Source organism: Lontra canadensis, unplaced genomic scaffold (genome assembly GCF_010015895.1).
Source record: "Lontra canadensis isolate GAN:19392208 unplaced genomic scaffold, GSC_riverotter_1.0 scaffold249, whole genome shotgun sequence".
NCBI lineage: Eukaryota > Metazoa > Chordata > Mammalia > Carnivora > Mustelidae > Lontra > Lontra canadensis.
The window spans coordinates 214,788-237,577 of NW_022631243.1; the positions used below are offsets into that span (position 1 = coordinate 214,788).

General features: G+C 35.0%; 1 protein-coding gene across 13 annotated transcripts in view; it reads left to right on the top strand.

Moving 5' to 3' along the window:
• The window catches only part of LOC116862492 (intraflagellar transport protein 80 homolog), a 117,364-nt gene that overhangs the window by 24,464 nt on the left and 70,110 nt on the right, over window positions 1-22,790 (top strand). For all 13 annotated transcript variants that reach the window (XM_032849802.1, XM_032849807.1, XM_032849811.1 and 10 more), the window contains 5 exons: window positions 2,039-2,149; window positions 3,687-3,755; window positions 12,959-13,068; window positions 19,423-19,512; window positions 20,254-20,391. In XM_032849802.1, coding sequence (XP_032705693.1) covers window positions 2,039-2,149; window positions 3,687-3,755; window positions 12,959-13,068; window positions 19,423-19,512; window positions 20,254-20,391 — 518 coding nt within the window. The remainder of the gene's footprint in view (window positions 1-2,038; window positions 2,150-3,686; window positions 3,756-12,958; window positions 13,069-19,422; window positions 19,513-20,253; window positions 20,392-22,790) is intronic.

The following is a 22,790-nucleotide window of genomic DNA, read 5'->3' on the forward strand; positions in this document are numbered from 1 at the left end:
ACGGAATTACTTTGTTGGTAAGAATGGGTAGATGGTTAGTGAAGTAACCACAGGGTGCTAGGTGTTAAATGTTTCAAAGCCATCTGTATTAGAGTCTTCCAGAGAAATGTCTTAAAGCTATCTCAAGCATCTGACTTAGATATATAGATAAATAGTTATTTACTTTAAGATTTTATTCATTTATTTGAGAGAGAGAGCATGAGCAGAGGGAGGCAGTGCCAGAAGCATACGCCCCCACACTGAGCAGAGAGCCTGTCACGGGCCTTGATCGCATGACCCCGGGATCATCACCTGAGATGAGGCAAACACTTAACCTACAGAGCCACCCAGGTGCCCCTGACTTAGATATATTTTTAGTGAATTGTTAATATTTCGACAGTCTGGAAAAGTCTTCAGTTAAAAGTGTATTCAAAGTAAATTCTCTGACGCCAAAATTTGATTAGCCACGTGATTTTTTTTACTGTAAGACAGATGACTGATGATAGATTGATTTGTGGGAAATTTCTAATTTTACTGTACTTAATTATTATGAGCTATGTATTACTAGATTTCATGATTATTCAAACCCATATTATTTCATGATCTTCTCTCAGCTTTTTTTAAAAAAGATATTTATTTATTTGTCAGCAAGAGAGAGCACAAGCAGGGGGAGTGGCAGGCAGAGGGAGAAGCAGGCTCCCCGTTGAGCAGGGGGCCCCATGCAGGGTTCATTCTGAAGATCCTGAGATCATGACCCAAGTTGAAGGCACAGATGGAGCGACGTGGGCCCCCCTTTTCCTCAGCTTTCTGTAACACTTTATTCTTTGCACAGTTGATTTGTCCCCTTGATATTTCTTAAGTACTTTAAAGTTGTAAGTTTAAAAAGTTGTGCTTTTTACCTATATATGTGTGAACTTTTTGAGAATAGCAATCAGGTAGCCTGCTCCTTTTTGTCTAGCTAGTGCCTGGCACAGTATAAAATCGTATGAGGCAAGTATTTTAAAATTTGGAATTATCGATTGTTAAATTAAGTAAACAACAAGGCCATTAAACAGAGGTGGTCCTATGCCTTAGGCCAGCATGAGCAAACCAAAATCTGCCTGTAAACACGTCAAGGTTTTGAAATTAAAACCTAAGGATAACCAGTCACAAACAGCCAACTAAGCCATAGGCTAAAGCCAATCAATAATTTCCTCACTTTGTTTCTACCTTTGCTCTATAAAAGTCTCTGCCTCAGCTCCTGTTGGTGAAACGTTCTTTACCACTTTTGGCTTAGTGCAACCCATTTGGAAGATTTTTGCTCAAACTCTTAAAATTTTTTGTCAGGCCTCAGTTTATTTTTTTTAATTTTTTATTTTTAGAGAGAGAAGAGGGGAGGGGCAGAGGGAAGGAGAAAAAAATATGTATTTTTTTATTTTTTTATATATTTTTTAATGAGAGAGGTGGGGAGGAGGGTAAGAAAGGGAGAATCTTAACATACTCCATGCCCAACATGGAGCCGGATCTTACTGCCCTGAGATCATGACCTGAGCTGAAATCAAGAGTCAGATACTTAACAGACTGAGCCACACCAGTGCCCCTGCTTCAGTTTATTTTTTAACACCTTTTGACTGTCCTGGTTCCTGTCTTCTATACCTTTTCCAGCTTTTCTATAGCCTGCAAAAAAAAAAGGAAGGCCACAAAACTCTGCTTAATTAGAAGGTTTTCTTGGCATTTCTCTTGGCCCCTTTGACCATATCCCAGTGGAGTTCTATTGTCCCTCTCATCTATGATAGCATCATATAATACTTCTATTACATCACTTGTTTCAGTGTTTTATAATTTCATTTTTGTGCCTATTTTCCAATAGATTTGTTTTTTCTTTGGGAGCAAACAATTATTTGAGTAGGAATATTGTTTTTCTTTGGGAGCAAACAATTATTTGAGTAGGAATATTATTTGTCCTTATGTCTCCAGTGCCTAGCACTGTGCTAACTAGTCTAGGAGAAGATAACCTGTTTAAGAGATATTTATTGATTGAATAAATTCAAATAGATTTCTCAAGTTTAATTTCTTTTAGGTAAATTTCATCTGATTTCTAAGTTAGGAAGAGTGGAAAAAAGTGTAGAAGCTCACTGTGGAGCAGTTCTTGCAGGAAGATGGAATTATGAAGGAACAGCATTAGTTACAGGTACGTTGTCTGCAAAAATGATGTTTTAAATGAACTGTTTAAAGAAAAATTTTCACAGAATCAGAATATTTTCTTTAGTAATAGTGTCTTTCATTGTCCAAGAGCAAATAATTGGCACAGCATTGAACTGGGCTTCTAGATAATGTTATAATTCAGAATGTCATTTTATTAGATTTCATATATGACTTACAGACAATATTTTTGTCAAGGCTTTTGAAGTGGTCACTTATGGGGTAAATAAAAGTTGTAATTCTTTAACATGTTAAAATTCAAAATGTTTAATTGACCTTTACCCCCATTCCTTCACTCTCCCATCTCCTGCCCTATTCTCATAAGCATTCTCATCTTCATCTATGCTATTAGCTATCTAATGATGTCTAACAAATTACCCCAAAAGGTAATGGCTTAAGATAATAAACATGTATTATCTTATAGTTTCTGTAGATCAGGGAACAATTTAATTTAGCTGGCTGGTTCTGTCTCAGACTCAAGACGTTGGATAGGGCTGCAGTCGTGTGAAGACTTGATTGGGGTTGGAGGTTCTGCTTCCAAGATGGCTCACTCATATGCTCTTGGCAAGAGATCTTAGTTCCTCTCTGACTGTTGGCAGGAGGCCTTGGTTCTTACAAGGGCTTCTCCATAGGGCTGCTTGAATGGTCTAACAACATAATTGTAGGCTTCATAAGGGAGTGATCCGAGAGAGAAAAATGGTAGGTACAATATATTTTATGACCCACCCTTGAAAGTCATACTCCATCATTTCAACCATATCCTATTAGAAGCAAGTCACTAAATGTAGCCCAAAGAAGAGAAATTAAGCTCCACCTATCAAAAGGAGGAATAACAAAAAGTTTACGGATATGTAATCAAACCACCAACCTATCCTCTGGACTTTCTTTAGGGCTTTGTTCAGTGAACTGTTTCCTCTCCTGCCTATTTTTTTAACTTGTCCTTTTCCAGTTGTTTCTTTTTCAGCATATAAATATGTCCAGATGTCATCCATCTTGAAAATTGAGAAGAAATGAAATAAAAATCCTGCCTTTAACAAATGATTCTCTCTAGAGAATTCTTTCTTTCTTTCTTTCCTTCTTTCTTTCTTTCTTTCTTTCTTTCTTTCTTTCTTTCTTCTTTTAAGCAAGTTGTTCAAAAGAAAAGTCTACTACTTCACTCCATTCAGTCCCCAACTCACTGGAATTTGCCTGCAACTCTTCTTATTGCAATGAAAGCACTTTTCTTAGAATTCTAGGATGGAAATTTCAGTGAAAATGAAAGTATTAGTTGAATAATATACTCACAAATCTCCTAAGATTAAAGGAAAAAATAAAAATTTTTGACATGGAAGTTAGGAGAATCTGATAAAATTTTTTCAAAGTAATTTCAATTAAATTTTACAGTTATGAAGCACTGTTATTTAATGAATAAATTGTGTCTGTATTTTAAATATGTCTTAGTGTAGATAAACTGATTTTTCTATGCAAATTTAATGTTTAAATTTATTTCCTATAGATAAAAATATCAATTATTTTTCTCTTTATAGTTGGAGAAGATGGACAAATAAAAATCTGGTCAAAGACTGGGATGCTGAGATCAACTTTGGCTCAGCAAGGTACGTATATTAATCAATTAAGATATCTTAATAATTCCCTTTAAAGACTATTAGAGTTCCTAAGACTGATTTAGGTAAGGTTCAAAGCCTGAAATCTCTCTCTTTTTTTTCTAAGATTTTATTTATTTATTTGAGAGGGAGTGAGAGAATGCACATGAGTGGGGAGGGGTGTGCGGGGGGAAGAGAGATTCTCAAGCAGACTCCACTGAGTGGGGAACTCAACGCAGGACTTGATCTCATGTCCCGGAGATCATGACCTAAGCTGAAAAGAGTTGAATGCTTAACCAGCTGAGGCACCCAGCACCCTGAAGTCTCTTATTTCTTTTTCTTTTACTTTTTTAAAGATTTTATTTATTTATTTGACAGAGACATAGCGAAAGAGGGAATGCAAGCAGGGTAAGTGGGAGTGGGAGAGGGAGAAGTAGAGTTCCACCAAGCAGGGAGCCCAATGCGGGACTGGAGCCCAGGACACTAGGATCATGACCTGAGCCAAATGCAGACTCTTAACAACGGAGCCACTCAGGCGCACCTCTTATTTCTGTTTATACTTTTTCCTCTTACTTTCCATGTTGCCTGATAAACCGTGGTAACTGTGTTATTTGAGCCAAGAAGTACAAGAAACACTCAAGGCCTTTTTTCTTTTTTAGTAAGTCTGTATAAATGTAGTTAAAGGCTGATGATTCTTTTAAAAATAATTCTGAATCCTTATGAGCATATACTATCTGGAATAGGATTGAATGTCTACTTAAGTAAATAATAGTAATAGAAACATTAGGAGTAACTCCCTACTTAAAAAGTCCTAATAACTTCATAATATTACCATCCTTTCTAAACTGTACTACACCAAAAACTAATGATGTACTATATGGTGACTAACAAAATAAAAAAAATAAATTGTATTGTATGTTTGGTACTGGAGGGGAGCAGATACCCTGATGGTCCAAAACATGGTAAACTGCAACTGCTTAGAGAAGCATCTCAGTTTTCCATGTTAATTGGAAGGAAGTGCCCATAAAGTCATTTCAGTGGTCATTCCTGTTGAGATTTAGGTTACATACAATTATTTGTGTGTGTATAGCAGATCTATTTTACTAATTAGATTTTTATGTAGGAATAGTAAAGCAGTTTTCATGTTTAACTGAACATGTATCAGCTGGTCTTCAAAGATGGCAGACTATTCTTGAGAATTATATAATCAAGTTATATTGTGAAGCATCTCTGGTAACTGACTTCCAAAAATTTCCAGATTTCATTTAAAAAAATTTTTTTAATGATTTTTTAAAAATTTATTTGACGGAGAGAGAGAGAGCACAAGTAGGGGGAACAACAGGCAGAGGGAGAGGGAGAAGCAGGCTCCCCGCAGAGCAGGGAGCCCAGTTTGGGGCTCCATCCCAGGACCCCGGGATCTTAACAGAGCTGAAGGCAGATACTAACCGACTGAACCACCTAGGCACCCCCAGATTTCATTTTTTAAGTCACGTTTACTCTTAAGATAGTGTTAAAATAGTTACATTTCTTTAGCTACCCATTAACCAAATTTTAGCAAAGGGTAACCATAAACACTGGGTAGTACTTTTCTAGGTAAACATAAATACCTGGTAGTAGTAAAAATGTTGATGAGATTCATTTATCCATTTTTTTCTCTGATTGCTTCTGCTTTTGGGGTCATATCTAAGAAACCATTGCCTAATCCAAAGTCACGAGGATTTAGACCTTTATTTTCTTCCAAGAGTTTTATAGTTTCAGTGTTTACATTTAGGTCTACAATCCATTTTGAGTTAGTTTTTGTGTATGATGTTTATTTTAGAGAGGAATGGGTGGTACTCTTTTTAATTTTTTTTTTCCTTCCTTCCAAATAGATGGGTAAATAAATTCCCTTAGAAAGCTAAAATACTGATTAGGTCATATGATAAAGGTAATTTTATTATGTCTTCATCACATCGTATAATGATATTTTCCATTGACATTCCAAATAGCTGTAATTTTCTTAACATCAAATGACTGTGAAAGGGCTTATCATTTTTATCTCATTTGAATCTTATTTATTCTCCTCACTTGAGGTTTATATTAAGTATGAGATTAATGAGCAAAATTAAATTATATAGATTTTCATATTTTAGTTAACCTGTTGATATTTCAAGATAATCAGATATCTTTGGATTAAGAATTGCAGATTTACTATAGAACTATGCATCTGATTTTTAGGTTTTTGATTGTTGGTGCCACCCACGCTTTCCTAATAAGGCATAGACTTTTCCTATTTCATCTCTGGGGAAAAGCATTGGAAAAATTAAGTTATGATGATATTAACCCTGAAGGAAAAATCTCTGGTTATTTATAAGTTTTATTTGATTTATTAAAAGCTATAATTTTTGATGGTGATAATGAACTACTGATAGCTGGATGCTAAAGACTCAAATGAGGCCAGAATAGGTGGGGAAGGGGACTTCTGCCTCTTTTAGGGGGAAAAACTGTAAATTTTGGCAAAAAAATGAAATAACATAAACCTGAGTTATTGTAACACTTGGAATTCAGTAAATAATGTTGAAAGCATCCTAGTGATTTTTACTACATGTTTATATTAATTGCATTTATTTTTGATGAATAGAAAAAATTTCCTGAATTCATTTCTTTTTTTTTAGAAATAGATATTTTATTTATTTATTTTTAAAGATTTATTTATTTATTTTAGAGAGAGCACATTCACATGAGTTGGGGGAGAGGGAGAGAATCTTTAAGCAGACTCTGCTGAGGGTGGAGCCTGTCATAGGACTCTCTCTCACATCCCATGAGATCATGACCTGAGCTGAAATCAAGAGTTGGACACTTAGTTGACTGAGCCACCCAGGCACACCCTTAATTCATTTCTTAATGATTGGAGATGGATATATAGATAGAAGTCATCGTCATCACCTTCTCCTCTAATATAGGAAAAGCATTAATCCCAAGTTTTTAAATTTTTTTTTTAATTTGACTTAGTTTAAAAACAGTTCCTACTGGTACTTATGAGGAGTTATTTTTCCTTATTAGAGAAAAATAGTGTATGGGCCAGGGGTAATTATAATTAAGCTTTGTGTATTTTAATTATAGGCTAAAATTGGAATAGAGTAATACTGCAAACCTTTGAGGATATTTCCCCCACATTATATTCAAATGGAAGAATGGAATGACAAAAATGGAACCTGTCTAAATAACTAAATAGTGAATTTAGTAAAGGAGGTGAATTGGAAATATAAATAACTGTAGCATAGGCAGGATGTTTTTGTTATTACAAAGGTGCTGTGAGAGGATAGGAAAGCAGAGATTATTGCTTTGGAGGGAAAGGAAGTATCAGAAAGGCTTCCTGGCAAATATCAGAATATCTTTTTTTTTTTTTTTTTTTTTTTTTTTTTTTAGAGAGGGGTATGGGAAAGGAGAGAATGAATCTTAAGTGAACTCCATTTCTAGTGCAGAGCCTGATATGGGGGGCTTGATCTCACAACTCTGAGATCATGACCTGAGCTGAAACCAAGAGGTGGATACTCAACTGACTGAGCCACCCAGGTGCCCTTGGAATATCTTTTGAATGAGCTTTAAAAGATAAAGAAAGTAGGGAAGGAAATGGGCTTGTTAACAATGGAGTAGAGCTGTGGAGGAAGTTAGGTGGTCAAAGGCATAGAGACAGAACAACATAAGGTAGGGAAATCAGGTGTATAGGAGCAGACCCTTTGGGCCAGAGGGCAGGCTGTATGAGGCTGTATATCCAAAGGGACCAAGACATTGATGACATTGGATGCTAAATGAAGGGTTTTGATTTTGTTTTATGAGCATACCAAACCTTAAAAAAATAAACAGAAGAATAAGAGATAAAAACTATCTCTTAGGAACATAAACTTAGCAGTAATATGTAGGATAAATCAGAAGAAATAGAGATTAAATGGGGTGGCCAGCAATAGACACATGAAAAGATCTGAACATCACTGACTATCAGGGAAATGCAATTCAAAACCACAATAGGATAGCACCTTACATCTGTCAGAATGGCTAAAATAAAAAAAGACAAAAAACAACAAGTGTTAGTGAAGATGTGGTGAACAAGGAATCCTCATGCATGGTGGTCTAAGTTAATACAGCCACTGTGGAAAATAGTTTGGAGGTTCCTCTTAAAAACAGAAACATTGTATGATCCAGTAATTCTACTACTGGGTATTTTCCCAAAGAAAATGAAAACACTAATTCAAAAAGATATATGCACCCCTGTTTACTGCAGCATTGTTTACAATAGTCAAGATATAGAAGCAACCTAAGTGTCCATCAATAGAAGAATAGATAAAGAAAATGTGGTAAAAATGTACAATGGAATATTACACAGCCATTAAAAAGGATGAGGTCATATCACTTGAGACAACATGGATGGACCTGGAGGGTATTATGTTAAGTGAGGTAAGTCAGGCAGAAAAAGACAAATACCATATGATTTCACTTATATGTGGGATCTAAAAACAAATGAGTAAGCAAAAAGAAGAATCTGACCTGTAAATGTACAGAAGAAACTGATGATTGCTAGACAAAAGAGGGTGTGGGGGTGGGCAGAATGGTTGAAGGGAAGTGGGAAATACAGACTTCCAGTTATGAATGAATAAGCACCAGAGTCTAAGGCATAGCATTGGGAATATAGTCAATGATACTATAATAGTGTTATATGATGATAGATGGCAGCTACAGTTGGGGTGAACATAGCATAATATATAGAGAAATATTGTGTTGTACACCTGGAACTAATGTAACGTTGTGTGTCAGTTACAGTAAAAAAATTAAAAATAATAATAACGAAAAAATAAAATGAAAAAATGGGGGTGACCAGTAAGGAGGTTACTGGAATGTTCTATGCTAGTGTGCATTGAGGCTTGAACAGAGACAGTAATGATAGTTGAAAAAAGTGAATAGTTCTTAGTAGTTGACAGGAATGGATATCCTATAAGAGGTAAAGAATTCAGAAAGAAGAATTAATGAGGGGTTCTGTGTAGAGGGATGATAGTTTTGAATGTGTAGAGTCTGAAGTCTTTGGTGTAAGTAGAAGTACTGTGTTAGGGCTCAGAAGTAAAGCTGAAATAATGTGAGAGTCAATTATAGAAAGGTGAAAGGTGAAGCTATAGGGGAAGTTGTGATCGCCAAGGGATAAGTGGCTGAGGATAAAAACTAGAGATACAAATGCATTCATTTAAGCCTTTTCTCTTTGCTAATCCAAGAACATATACAACCAAAAAGTTGCTTTTTTGTGGAATAAATCCTACTTGATTGCTTACTGTTAATATATGTCCCTACAAATAGAATGAAAGGGAAATAATTCTTGGCTTTTTAATTCTTGATGATTTGGCAATCGAAAAAAAAGTTGGGTTCCTACTATCATGAGCAACACAATAAACAGCTAGTTGCTTATTGCATTACAAAGTGATTTCTAGTAGTGGTAGTTAATAGATAGTGCTTATATAGTATCAAACTCTGCTCTATGTACTTTACCTATATTCCCCCAGTGTAGACTTATATTGCATTCAAGGCAAAGATAGCTTATACTTCATTGTGATAGTGAAGAGTTTGTTTCAAAAGCATTCTTAAAAACATGCAAAAACATTTTTAGGGGCTACTTTTTAGTATGACTGTGAAAAACATGGTATATTTGACCATGTACTTCCTTAAAACAATTGAAATACATTTTTGTCTCCTCTTCTGTGGTTTAAAATGCCTTCAACAGGTTGAAAGAATTTAGATAATTTGTTTTACAGAGAGATAAGGGTCTGACATTTAACACAACCCCAGGTGCATGTGGTTTCTTAAAAAATGTCAAAAAGGTCACATGATCTTAGTGTACAGAGTTAGAAAAACAAGATATTTTTGAGTGTCTTAACTGAAATGGAACATAAATAAAAATTCCCAATATAAAAAGCAAGAAATTCTTTAATTATTATGAAACTACTTTTGTTTTTTTGTCCATTTTTTTTGGTAACTATTGGAATTAATAACATTACATAATTTGCTAAACTTTTTGTTGAAAACTTACTTAACCTGAAGTCTATAGTTGTTATTTTCATACTGAGTTTGCAAAGTGAAGTGTAACGCTGAGAGTAATTCAATGCTTTAATAAGCATGTTTTCAAAAAAAAAAAATTTAAATATTGTAGGTTTTTGAAATGCAAGTGGGATGGATTTCATTATAATAAAAATCATTATTTTCTTTATAAAGCTAATTTTTCCACTTTCAATAATGATGTTCATCAGAACTACCCAAATTAGAAGTTGTATAGTATATCTCCTTTTGGAAAAGAAAGCATTTGTATATACAGTGGTTTCACACTTAACATTTTATTATTAATATAAGAGATGAATATAATGAAGACCTCTCTTAGTTCTTGATATTATATCCATTTTAAATACTAGTGGTTAGGAAGAGTGAACTAATGGGACTTAACTATTAATCTTATCTCTCATAACCCCATATTTGTTTGTTTGTTTTCTTGTTTGGTTGTTTTTTAAAGATTTTATTTATTTATTCGACAGAGAGAGAGAGCACAAGTAGGCAGAGCGGCAGATGGAGGCAGAGGGAGAAGCAGGCTCTCCGCTGAGCTGGGAGCCCAAAGCGGGACTGGATTCCAGGACCCTGGGACCATGACCGAGCTGAAGGCAGCAGCTTAACCAACTGAGCCACCCAGGCGCCCCCCCCCCCCCGTATTTGTTTTTGATAAACAAATGTGGTTAAAAGCCACATGTTACAGCAAAGGAATTGGCTTAACTTTTCCTCTAAAATCTTATTTTGTTTTATACTATAAGTTCTTATATCTGTTTTTTTAACATTATTATTGTTTAAAAAATATTTTATAATCAGGAAATGAATAAACTCCCAAGTCCCAACAGGGAAGATAAGTATTCTGAAGATTTATAAGGTTAATAAGCAAGGAAATGGTGACACAGCTGACTTAATGAGGCCACAAATTCAATGCTAAAGAGGACAAAAGCGTCCCTAGCTCCTCATCCTATACCCCAACTGTGCCTTTTACCACAACTAAAGGGCTAGAGTCACATCCTGTATAACTCAATGGGAGTTGTATTTACTGAATTATTTCCTTGGGGGGTAGATGTTTGTCATCGTTTAATGTATACCCCAGAAAAGTGTAATTTTACTGACTGTATTCAGGATGATTTGATAGTCCTTAATTAAAATATATTAATTTACTTTTTGCACAATAATTATAACTATAATAATGGAAATAAAGAAGGTACCTATAACTCTATCACCCTATCAAATAAGCATTCAGCCTCTATTCCCTTCCAGTACTCATCAAGAACCATATTTGAAATATCTGAAATTTTGATTTACATGTTCTAGGGAGTTTATTAGAGTTGAATTCTATTTGGCAATTTACTTGTGAAATCCAGGTCAGTTTCTGGCTACTTCCAGAGAATATTCCAAGAGAATGTACTTACCAAGTGCAGAAGAAGTGCCTTCTGGCCATTTGTGGGTTCTTCAGATACGGAACAATCCTAGATGTAATTGACTGAATAGCATATTTAGACCCAATATACTATCTAACCTAAATCATGAAAGGCATGCTTCAGAGTTTGTTTGGTTGTTGTTTTTTTTTTTTTTTTTTTTTGCTCTAGGTCTGTTGTAAACTAGACTTTCTAAATTCCTTAAACCACTGAGACTTGCTCACAACTGAATTATATTCTGATTGGGAATAAAATGGCATGAAAAAGGTAGGGTGCCACTTGAGCACAAGCCATTACTGAAATTTACTCCCTGTTGATTACTGATTACTCCTGTTGATTAGCATCAGTTGAGTTTCCCATTTAAATGAATAATTAAATCTTATTGATTACCCATAAATCCTCAGACTCAGATTTCATTTTACTAAGAATGTCTTATTCATTCACAGAAAGTCAACTGCTACAGTAGTCTGATTTACGAGTTCTAGACGATTTTTGAAAGCGGCTTTAGAAATATTAATGGATTAATATTTCATAGATTAATTATGTAACCTTGATTCACTTTCCTAATGGATGGTAACTGGGTCAGAGAGTGGAGTACAGCTTATTTAATGCTTTTGCCAGGTATAATACTCATTTTTTAAAAAACTAGGTTCAAATAAAGTACAGCCTTCCAGAAGATATTAATGTGAAAGTCATTGAGTTAAAAAAATACCTTCTCCAAATTCCTATCCTAAGAAATTGAAAACAGTATGAAGTTTAAAGTAGTTTATAGAATGGTACATTGAGGGCGCCTGGGTGGCTCAGTGGGTTAAGCCTCTGCCTTCGGCTCAGGTCAGGATCTCAGGGTGCTGGGATTGAACCCTGCATGAGGCTCTCTGGTCAGTGGGGAGCCTGCTCCCCCCTGCACCCCCGCCTACCTCTCTGCCTTACTTGTGATCTCTGTCTGTCAAATAAATAAATAAAACCTTAAAAAAAAAAAAAAAAAGAATGGTACATTGAGTCAAACATGTACTTTTCCCCAAAAGTATAAGTCAGCTTCATCCCGGTTATGGGATATCTGAATCCTTCTTAGCCTAGCTTTGAGGCCAAAGCCCCGCTTGATAGATAGCAAAACTTTCCTCAATCTGATTTTTAATTTGCCATTTATAAATTCATACATAGGAGGGGGTAGATCATTTTGGGGTAGAATGGTTTCTGTCCATTAGAGAACTGCTTAAGCAGCAGATGAGTGGTAGGTCTATTTCCTGTATTATCCTCAGGAATGGGAATTAATAAAGTAAATATACCATTTATATTTTTGTATGGTAAATTTAAGTCAACTTGTGTATTGAGTCAGTTTAAGCACTGATGGCTGTTGGTGGGAAATGATAAATCATGACTTTTCTGCTATTTATATCTTAAAATAATGAAGTGTATTTATTTTATGCTCTATATTTTAGTAGCACACTATATTGAATTCCTAAAAACTCCCATCCTATTTTCTCAGCAAGATCAAAATTAGTTAAAAACATAGTTTTTAAGTTGTTTACAGTAGATTTTCAATGGTCAATATTAACTCATTTTGTTTCAGTATCAGGCTATCCTTCAGTTTTAAAGGGCCATTGAATATGAAATGAAATGGCACCCCATATTGCTTTTTTGTTGCTCTTAACTAGCTCTCTTATTATAAGGTATAATAATGAAAATCTGTTGGTTTCTTTTTTTTTTTTTTTTTTTTTAATTTTCTTTTCCTTTTTACAGGGACACCAGTATATTCGGTAGCATGGGGCCCTGATTCAGAAAAAGTTCTTTACACGGCAGGCAAGCAGCTGATCATTAAACCTCTTCAACCAAATGCTAAAGTTTTACAGGTATTTCTCAGGCATTTGTAAGCTGTTATCAGGATCTGTTGGACTGCTAAGTGAGAGGTCACTTTCTTAGGAGTCCCTTTCTTCTGGGTGGTCTTTTGTCTGAAGCTTTTAAGTGTGTGTTTTTACTAGCCTTTATTACAGAATAGGGGATATCTGGTTATGTTTCTAACAAGGTTCACTTCCCTCTTATTCCAACTTACATTATACCAGTAAATCATAAACGTGTTTTGAGTTACTAAATTGTCACAAGATTTGGCATGATAGGCATCTTTAAATTTAGCAGAGTCAGCCTCACATGTATAGATTTGAAACAAAACAGGACAAAATCATAAAACTTTAAAAGCTTGTTTAGACTGTGTTTCTTATCATTATAACTAGCATCCTCCTCCTCCTCTTAAACCTCATTTATTCGATACACTTAATCTTTCTCTAAAACCGTAGCATTCTTTTAGTATTTTTAGAAGGGTCATCAGTGTAATCTTCAGAACAAGTGAGGTGTATATACTTTTACCAAATATATAGAAGCAAAACTATGGTGACAGTTAAGACAGGTCAGAGTAGGACAAATTAATGAAAAAAGTCTGTATTCAGGGTTTTGATGTTTGATTTTAGCGTTAAAAGGCAGAATCATTTTCTTCATATTTTGATAATGACACAGCGTAGTATGGATAATAAAAATACAGGCTTCAGACTTAGTCACCTGGTTTCAGATGTTCACTTATTTACCTAAATGTAACTTTAGGCAAGTTAAAAAATATCTTTGATTCTCAGCTTTCTCATCTCTTAGTTGTGATGCTAGTACCTATTTATAGGACTGTTGTGAGGATTAAATGAGTTAAATTACAAAGTGCATATGACAGTCTATACAATAAGCATATTGAGTGCATACAGTAAGCACTCAATATAGAGTAGTTGTTACTATATGTTACTGGTGAGTTATGTCATCTCTACTTTTTAGTCAGCCCCTAATAAATTAGAGCCAGGGAGGCTGGAAAAAAGATATAGAATGATTGGGTCCAGAGTAAGGGAATTGGTGCTGGCGATTTAGCAGCTACAATGGGTATAAAAGTGTTTTAAGAAGAACTGTCAGATTTAACAGTTCAGTGTGTATAGATTTTGGGGAGTAAGGAAATAGAAATGACATTGAGTTTAATTTTAACTTCTATGTAGATTATGCTATACATATTTCATAAAGTCAACATGCATTTACATTTCTACTATATGCAGAACACTTTGCTAAGAACTATGGTACAAACAAGAAATAGAAGATACAAGTCCTTGCTTGCTCTTAGGCAGCAAAGATAAAGAATTTGGGCAAATGGAAGAAACTGCGAAAGAACTAGTTCTGCCTGCCTTTAGTCAAAGTTCTTCCATACCACTTAAACTCCAAAAATCTGCTTTAAAATTATACAGCAAAAACAGGCAAGGTGAATCTTTTGGTTTATAGTTATGTGATTTATTGAGATACCTATAATTAGGCTTATATGAACACAACTCAGATACTGTATATTACCATTGGTAAATTATAGTTCAGTGGTTTAGTAGAATCTTTGGGCCAGCACGTAGTAGAGGGCAAGAAAAGCACCCACTGCCAAAATTCAGCTACTGTGGAAGAGGAGTTCAAGTATAATTGGTAACTTCGTGCAAATTTTCTTTTTTTTTTCTTTTGGGTAAACTAAAGCTGTGGCAGTTTTCCTTAGGTATAAACACATATTCAAATTTGGGTTGTCCGTAAAAAGGAACACTTACTCTTGCTTGTAGAATATAATTTAAAAGTATATACCTGATTTCCATTAAAAGCTTTAGGGACTCTTCTTGAGACCCAGAGTTTGGTTTTATAGTGAGGAGACTTTTGTTTATTTATTCATTCAGTGAAAATGTAGTACATACATATTATATACCAGATACTGTGCCTTATGTGAGATAATTCAGAGTGAAACAGAACATAGTTTCTGCCCTCAAGAAACTCGTTGTCAAAGGAATTTCACAAAATGTCCGGTTAATTGAGAAATAATTGAAAACTGTCTATGCTTTATGTGTAGTATATAAATATGTATAATATAAACTGATAATTCTAAATCATAGTATATGGAAGGTTTAAATCATATTTTGTTCCTAACTTTTGAATATATAAAAATTTATTTTTATAGCTTAGAAAGGAGACTCTTGAGAATCTCTGTGTATGTGTATCTATATATACCCATATCTGTGTCTGTGCATTATTTTTTTTTAAATATTTTATTTATTTGACAGAGAGAGAGAGACACAGTGAGAGAGGAAACACAAGCAGGGGGAGTGGGAGAGAGAGAAGCAGGCTTCCCTCAGAGCAGGGAGCCTGATGTGGGGCTCGATCCCAGGACCCTGGGATCATGACCTGAGCCAAAGGCAGACACTTAACGACTGAGCCACCCAGGTGCCCCTGTGCATTGTTATTTTTATCCTTGTAGTCTATTTCAGGACATTGTATTAATTTAATGGTAAATTGTGTGAATTAATTCTTTTTAAAGTATATTATCAAAACATTTGTTTTTGAGAGTAGCTATTTTTATATATCCTGAGTAAAGCAAGCTATGAATTACTATTTATTCTTAAAGCTTATTTGACTCTAATTTAATATTTTACTCTGTGTGCATTAAGAACAATAGGATGGTCTGTTGTTCAACATAGTACTGGAAGTCCTAGCCTCAGATACAGACAACAAAAAGAAATAAAAGGCATCCATATCAGCAAAGAAGAAGTCAAACTTGCACTCTTTGTAGATGACATGATAGTCTGTGTAGAAAACCCTAAAGAACTCCACCAAAAAATTGCTAGAACTGCTACAGGAATTCAGAAAAGTCACAGGATATAAAATCAAAGCACAGAAGTGTATTGCATTTCTATACACCAATAATGAAACAGCAGAAAGAGAAATTGAGGAATCAGTCCCATTTACAGTTACACCAAAAACCATAAGATACCTAGGAATAAATCTGACTAAAGATGTAAAAGATCTGTACTCTGAAAACTATAGAATACTTATGAAAGAAATTGAGGAAGACACAAGAAATAGAAAAACATTCCATGCTCATGGATTGGAATAACAAATATTGTTAAAATGTCTGTACTACCCAAAGTAATCTACACATTCAGTGCAATCCCTATCAAAATAACACCAGCATTTTTCACAGAGCTAGAACAAACAATTCTAAAATTTGTAGGGAACCATTAAAAAACCCTGAATAGCCAAAATAATGTTGAAAAAGAAAATCAAAGCTGGAGGCATTACAATCCCAGACTTAAAGCTGTATTACAAAGCTGTAGTCATCAAGAGAGTATAGTACTGGCACAAAAACAGACACATAGATCAATGGAACAGAATAGAGAACCCAGAAATGGACCCTCAACTCTATGGTCAACTAATCTTTGACAAAGCAGAAAAGAATATCCAATGGAAAAAATACAGTCTCTTCAACAAATAGCGTTGGGAAAATGGGCAGCAACATGCAGAAGAATGAAACTGGACCACTTTTTTACACAAAAAATATTTTTACACAAAGATAAATTCAAAATGGATGAAAAACCTAAATATGAGACAGAAATCCATCAAAATCCTAGAGGAGAAATGGGCAGCAACATCTTTGACTTTGGCCACAACAGCTTCTTACTAGACTCCTCCCTGGATGCAAGGGAAACAAAAGCAAAAATGAACTATTGGGACTTCATCAAGATAAAAAGCTTTTGCATAGCAAAGGAAACTGTCAACAAAACCAAAAGACAACCAACAGAATGGGAGAAGATATTTGCGAATGACATGTCAGATAAAGAGCTAGTATCCAAAATCTATAAAGAACTTAACAAACTCAACACCCAAAGAACAAATAATCCAATCAAGAAATGGGCAGAAGACTGGGGCGCTTGGGTGGCTCAGTGGGTTGAGGCCTCTGCCTTCGGCTCAGGTCATGATCTCAGGGTCCTGGGATCGAGCCCTCCATCGGGCTCTCTGCTCAGCCGGGAGCCTGCTTCCTCCTTTCTCTGCCTGCCTTTGCCTACTTGTGATCTCTCTCTGTCAAATAAATAAATAAAATCTTAAAAAAAAAAAAAAAAAAAGAAAAGAAATGGGCAGAAGACATAAACAGACATTTCTCCAAAGAAGCTATCCGAATGGCGAACAGACACATGAAAAGATGCTCAACATCACTAGGCATTAAGGAAATATGAATCAAAACCACAATAAGATACCACCTCATACAGGTCAGAATGGCTAAAATAAATAACTCAGGAAACAACAGATATTGATGGGGATGTAGAGAAAGGAGAACCCTTTTACACTGTGGTGGGAATGTAAACTGATGCAGCTCTCTGGAAACCAGTAGGGGGGTTCCTCAAAAAAAGTTAAAAATTGGGGCGCCTGGGTGGCTCAGTGGGTTAAAGCCTCTGCCTTTGGCTCTGGTCATCCCGGGGTCCTGGGATCGAGCACCACATCAGGCTCGCTACTCAGCAGGGAGTCTTCTCCCCCCTCCCTGCCTGCCTCTCTGCCTACTTGTGATCTCTCTCTGCCAAATAAATAAAAAATAAATTTTAAAAAAATTTAAAAAAAAGTTAAAAATGCAACTACCTTACATCCCAGCAATTATACTACTAGGTATTTATTCCAAAGGATACAAACATAGTGATTCAAAGGGGCACATGCACCCTGATGTTTATAGCAGCAATGTCCACAATAGCCAAAATACGGGAAGAGCCCAAATGTTCACCAACTGATGACAAAAAGACACACACACACACACACACACACACACACACACACACACTGGAATATTAGTCACCATTGCAAATCTTGCCATTTGCAATGACATGGATGGAACTAGAAGGTATTATGCCTGGTGAAATAAGTCAGAGAAAAACAAATACCCTATGATTTCATTCATATGTGGTGTTTAAGAAACAACATAGATGAACATAAGAGAAGGGAAGAAAAAATAAGATAAAAACAGAGAAGGAGGTAAACCATAAGAGACTCTTAACTATAGAGAACAAACTGAAGTTTGCTGGAGGGGTGGTGGGTGGGAAGATGGGGTAAATGGGTGATGGATATTAAGGAGGGCACTTGTTGTAATGAGCCCCGGGTGTTATATGCAACTAGTGAATCACTAAATTCTACCCCTGAAACTAATACTACACTAAAAGTTAACTAACTTGAATTTAAATAAAATCTTGAAAGAAAAAAAAGAAGAAACAGTAGGTTGGGAATGGTCTATAGAGAGAGAGCCTTTAACATCAGTTACTCTTTGATGTGAAGATAATTGGCTCAGACATTAAAATGTACCTGTGGTCTTCAAGGAAAATTAGTTTTTTTTCAGTTATATTATTCTGCCTAAACATGAAAAAATGCATGTGCTAAATGGGCACATGAATTTATTGTATTGAAGAGCAAGAGGGGATCCATGCTTACTTACTAGATTATCAATTTCTGGGTGACATATATGTAACGCATTCTATATATATGTATCGATTATGTACATATCTGTGGAAAACTTTTTCTGTTATGTGGTAACAAAGGTTATATACAGAGGTTTCTTATGTAGTTCAGTGACCAGAGACATGAAGGTAAAAAGAATGAGGCTTAGGAAAATATGCAGAAGAGAATGAACAGACTAGTAAAGAAGATGGTCATATAATAAAAGTTTTTTAAAAAGAAAAGAATTGGTAAATAAGAATGAAGACAAGGGACGCCTGGGTGGCTCAGTGGGTTGAAGCCTCTGCCTTCAGCTCAGGTCATGATCCCAGGGTACTGGGATCGAGCCCTGCATCGGGCTCTCTGCTCAGCAGGAAAGCTGCTTCCCCCCCGCCCACCCGCCCACCCCCCCACCGCCTGCCTCTCTGCCTACTTGTGATCTCTGTCTGTCAAATAAATAATATCTTAAAAAAAAAGAAAAGAATGAAGATAAAAAAAGAATGAAGACATTATCTTTAACTGAATCAACTGTATAAAAAAGAGTAAGATTTGGATTCAGTCCAGTGTTACCACACACATGTCAAGCTTGGAATTCTTCAATAGCAAGAGATTTTCCATCTGGAGTCCAGGCAATTGAGATTTATAAGGAAGTAAGCTATATAGTGGATGTCATAATCCTAAGTGTTTTCTTTACTTTAAATTAGAAATGAAACAAGCAAATGAGGTTATGCGTAACAGCTATCAAAGGAAAATGGGAATCTCCAAAGACAGGATAAGAGAATCATTAGAGAGGCAAACTGTCTTTTCTTTAAAAAAAAAAAAAAAAAAAAAAAAAAAAAAAAAGCAAAACAAAACTTTCTAGTGCTCTTGAAGGTATAATTAAATCTTTTTTTTTTTTTTTTTTTTTTCCCTCATAGTGGAAAGCTCATGATGGCATTATTCTAAAAGTAGATTGGAACTCTGTCAATGATCTGATTTTGTCTGCTGGTGAGGACTGTAAATATAAGGTATATGATTTTTTCATTTATCATCTGGTTGAAGGAATTAAATTTAGGTGAAAAGTATTTAGCAAATAAGAATATTCTTTTAGTCTTTCACTTTAGCTGTATCTTTTAACTCAAATGATTTGGCAAATTGTTATTTTATAATTTTAAGTGGTATTTTAAAGTGTTGACTTTCTCATTGACCTATCTTACTGACCTATAGAACTTGACTTAATGAGCAGGAACATAAAGAAAACTCCTGGTTTTACTGGTTATTTAAATTAACTCAAGTGAAGTTTTAAAAATCAATCTTACTGGTTTATTGAACGTTGTTCAGCTTCAGACCAAAATAATTTATACTATAAATAAGATTTAATGTAACTGGAGTTAGAGGAAATTTAACTGAAATAAATACTTTTAGGTGAAGTTGATAGAGCACTTACTGACCAAAAATTTTAAGCAAAAAATTGAATATTTCAAAACTTTGTTTAATTTAAAAGGACTCAAAATGTATAGGTTGTATGATTAAACAAAGATTTAGTGAAATTGGAAAATTATTACAATGTTATAAAAATTTTTTTGAGATATTTAGGTTTTAAAGAATACAGCTTCCCCCCCCCCTTATGTGATAGTAAAGACATTTAGTTAGTACTATTATAAAGTGTTGATTTCTAAATCTCTAATTGATACCTTACTGTTAGGACAAACTTTTTTGTAATAATATGGTGACTGTTGTAAAAGGTTTTTAAAACTTTGTTTTTTTAGGTATGGGATAGTTATGGCCGCCCTTTGTATAATTCACAACCTCACGAGCATCCTATTACCTCAGTTGCCTGGGCTCCAGATGGAGAGTTATTTGCTGTCGGATCGTTTCATACTTTACGTTTGTGTGATAAAACTGGGGTAAGTTATAATGGTGAACAATCACAGATGTACTGTCATAAATGTGATTATGCATAACACACCTGGTTCTCAATCTTTAAAAAAAATTTTCAGTGAATGCGTTTGACTGCATCTTTCTGATTTGCCTTCTAAATATACTAGTTCAGTCAATTCCAGATATATGGGACCATATAAACTCTAAGTTGAATTTGAAGAATGGGTACATTCTCTATTATTTGTCTTTCTGGAAATACTGATTTTAAGCATGATTATAGAAGATGGTGAAGTAGCTAAAGTATTAAAATTTATACCCAATCAACATGGAGAGTTCAGTTTTTGAACTTTTTTTTAAACTGTCAATATGTTTCATATAGAAATTTTAGTTGCATGTTTTTGGCATGGAATTAATAGTAAGTTTTAAAAATGATCATTTTTAAACCAAAGGAGTTGGGTTTTTGTCAAGAATTCATGTTTGCATACATGGGGGACCTTTTCCTCACAAGAGAGTGTATATACCCTTCTTTGTACAAATTCTGTTTAGAACCTAAACAAACAGCCAAGCTCAGCAACATTCACCCATTGAACTTGAATAATGAGTTACTTCATCAGAGTGTTCCAGAAGCCACCGAGTGATGAGTGGGGTTATTCTGTGCTATTCCTAACTAAGAGGAAATCACACAATTGTTCTGTGGCTTATTTTCCTTGAATGTAAACCAGGACCATTAAGTTAGAATTATTGAAGTTTTATAAATGATCTGCTTTGTAAGTTTTCTGTCACATAAAATATGAAGTCTGGCTTCATATGGCTTCAAAATATGCCTGGCTTTAGAAGCTCTCTGAACTGTAATAACATAAAATCCATTCAGTCTTTCCCTCACAACTCCCTAATTTGTATCTGTGCTCAAATTAGGCTCATGAATCCTCTCCGACCCTAACATCCTCACTCATCTTTTCCTTTCTGTGGAATGCTCTCACCGCTGTTTTATACTTACTGAATTCTACCCATTCTTTAAGGCCCATCTTGTGTTTAACTTCATTTCCTCATACCTTCCACAGGTATTTATCTGTTTTTCTAACTTCCTCTCATATAAAGTCTCTCTTTTTTTAGTTATAAATTAGGATGTTGTATCAGATAATCTCATTTTCATCCAATATTTCAGTGATGATTCTAAGTCTATAGAATATGTACACATTCTCACAATGTATTATGCTTTTATATTTTCCATTTTCATTTTATGTATGTTATTGTTGGCTCCCTAGATAGTTTATAAGATTCCATAGGTCAATGGTTTCTATTATCTATATAACACAGTAGATACTCAATAATTCACTTATAAGTCGATTTAAGCATGATAATTTTAAATTGCCATTTTGGGGTACTTGGGTGGTTTAGTTGAATATCTGACTCTTGGTTTCAGCTCAGGTCATGATCTCAGGGTCCTGAGATCCAGCCCTGTGTCAAGGTCTATGCTCAGTGGGGAGTCTGCTTGAGGATTCTCTCTCTCTGCCCTGCTTATGCTTGCTCTCTCTCTCTTTTTAAAATTAATAGATAAGGGTGCCTGGGTGGCTCAGTCTGTTTAAACATTTGCCTTCTGCTCAGGTCATGATTCCAGGGTCTTCGGATCCACTTCTGCGTCAGACTCCCTGTTCAGTGGGAGTCTGCCGCTCCCTCTCTCTCTACCCCTCCCTCCTGCTCATGCGGTCTCTCTCTGTGTAGCTCTCTCTCTCTCAAATAAATAAATAAAATCTTGAAAAAATAGACAAATCTTTAAATTGCCATTTTGATGAAAATATTTAAAAATTTAAAAATGTGGGGTGTTGAGTTGATTTGAATAACTGAATTAAAGTTTTACTTTATTAAACACCAAGCCTGTTTTTAGAATGTTAACTATTCTGGAAAAGTAAACTTTCTAAAAGGATTTTTCTTTTACCTTATTCAGACTGAAGAATTGTAACAGTTTTTTAAGGATTTGAGATTAGCATTTATATATATTTTCTTTTATTCAATAGACATCACATGTATACTGCTCATAAGAGTATTTTAGAAACTGGTGATAGAGAGATGTAAAGATTTTCACTCAAGTTGTTGACAGTCTAGTATAGAATCAGGCTATAAGATTCATAGTACAATGTGACAAATGCTATGCAGGAGGATTATTTTGTGCAAGCACTATGAAGGTGTGGAAGAGCTTAGTTCTGCCTGTGAATATTGATTGGAGAGCTGAGGCTTGAAGAATTAGTAGTTCTTCAAGGAGACAAGTTGGGAGATGAGAGTTGCAGTCAGAAGGAACCTTTGGGTATCCAAGTATGGTGCCTTTTATGCAAGATTTTGCATGGGATAGTACCAGGAGATAACACCGAAAAGATATTCTTGGACCAGATCTATGTTTGCCCTGTAAAAGAGTCTAACGTTTAAAAAT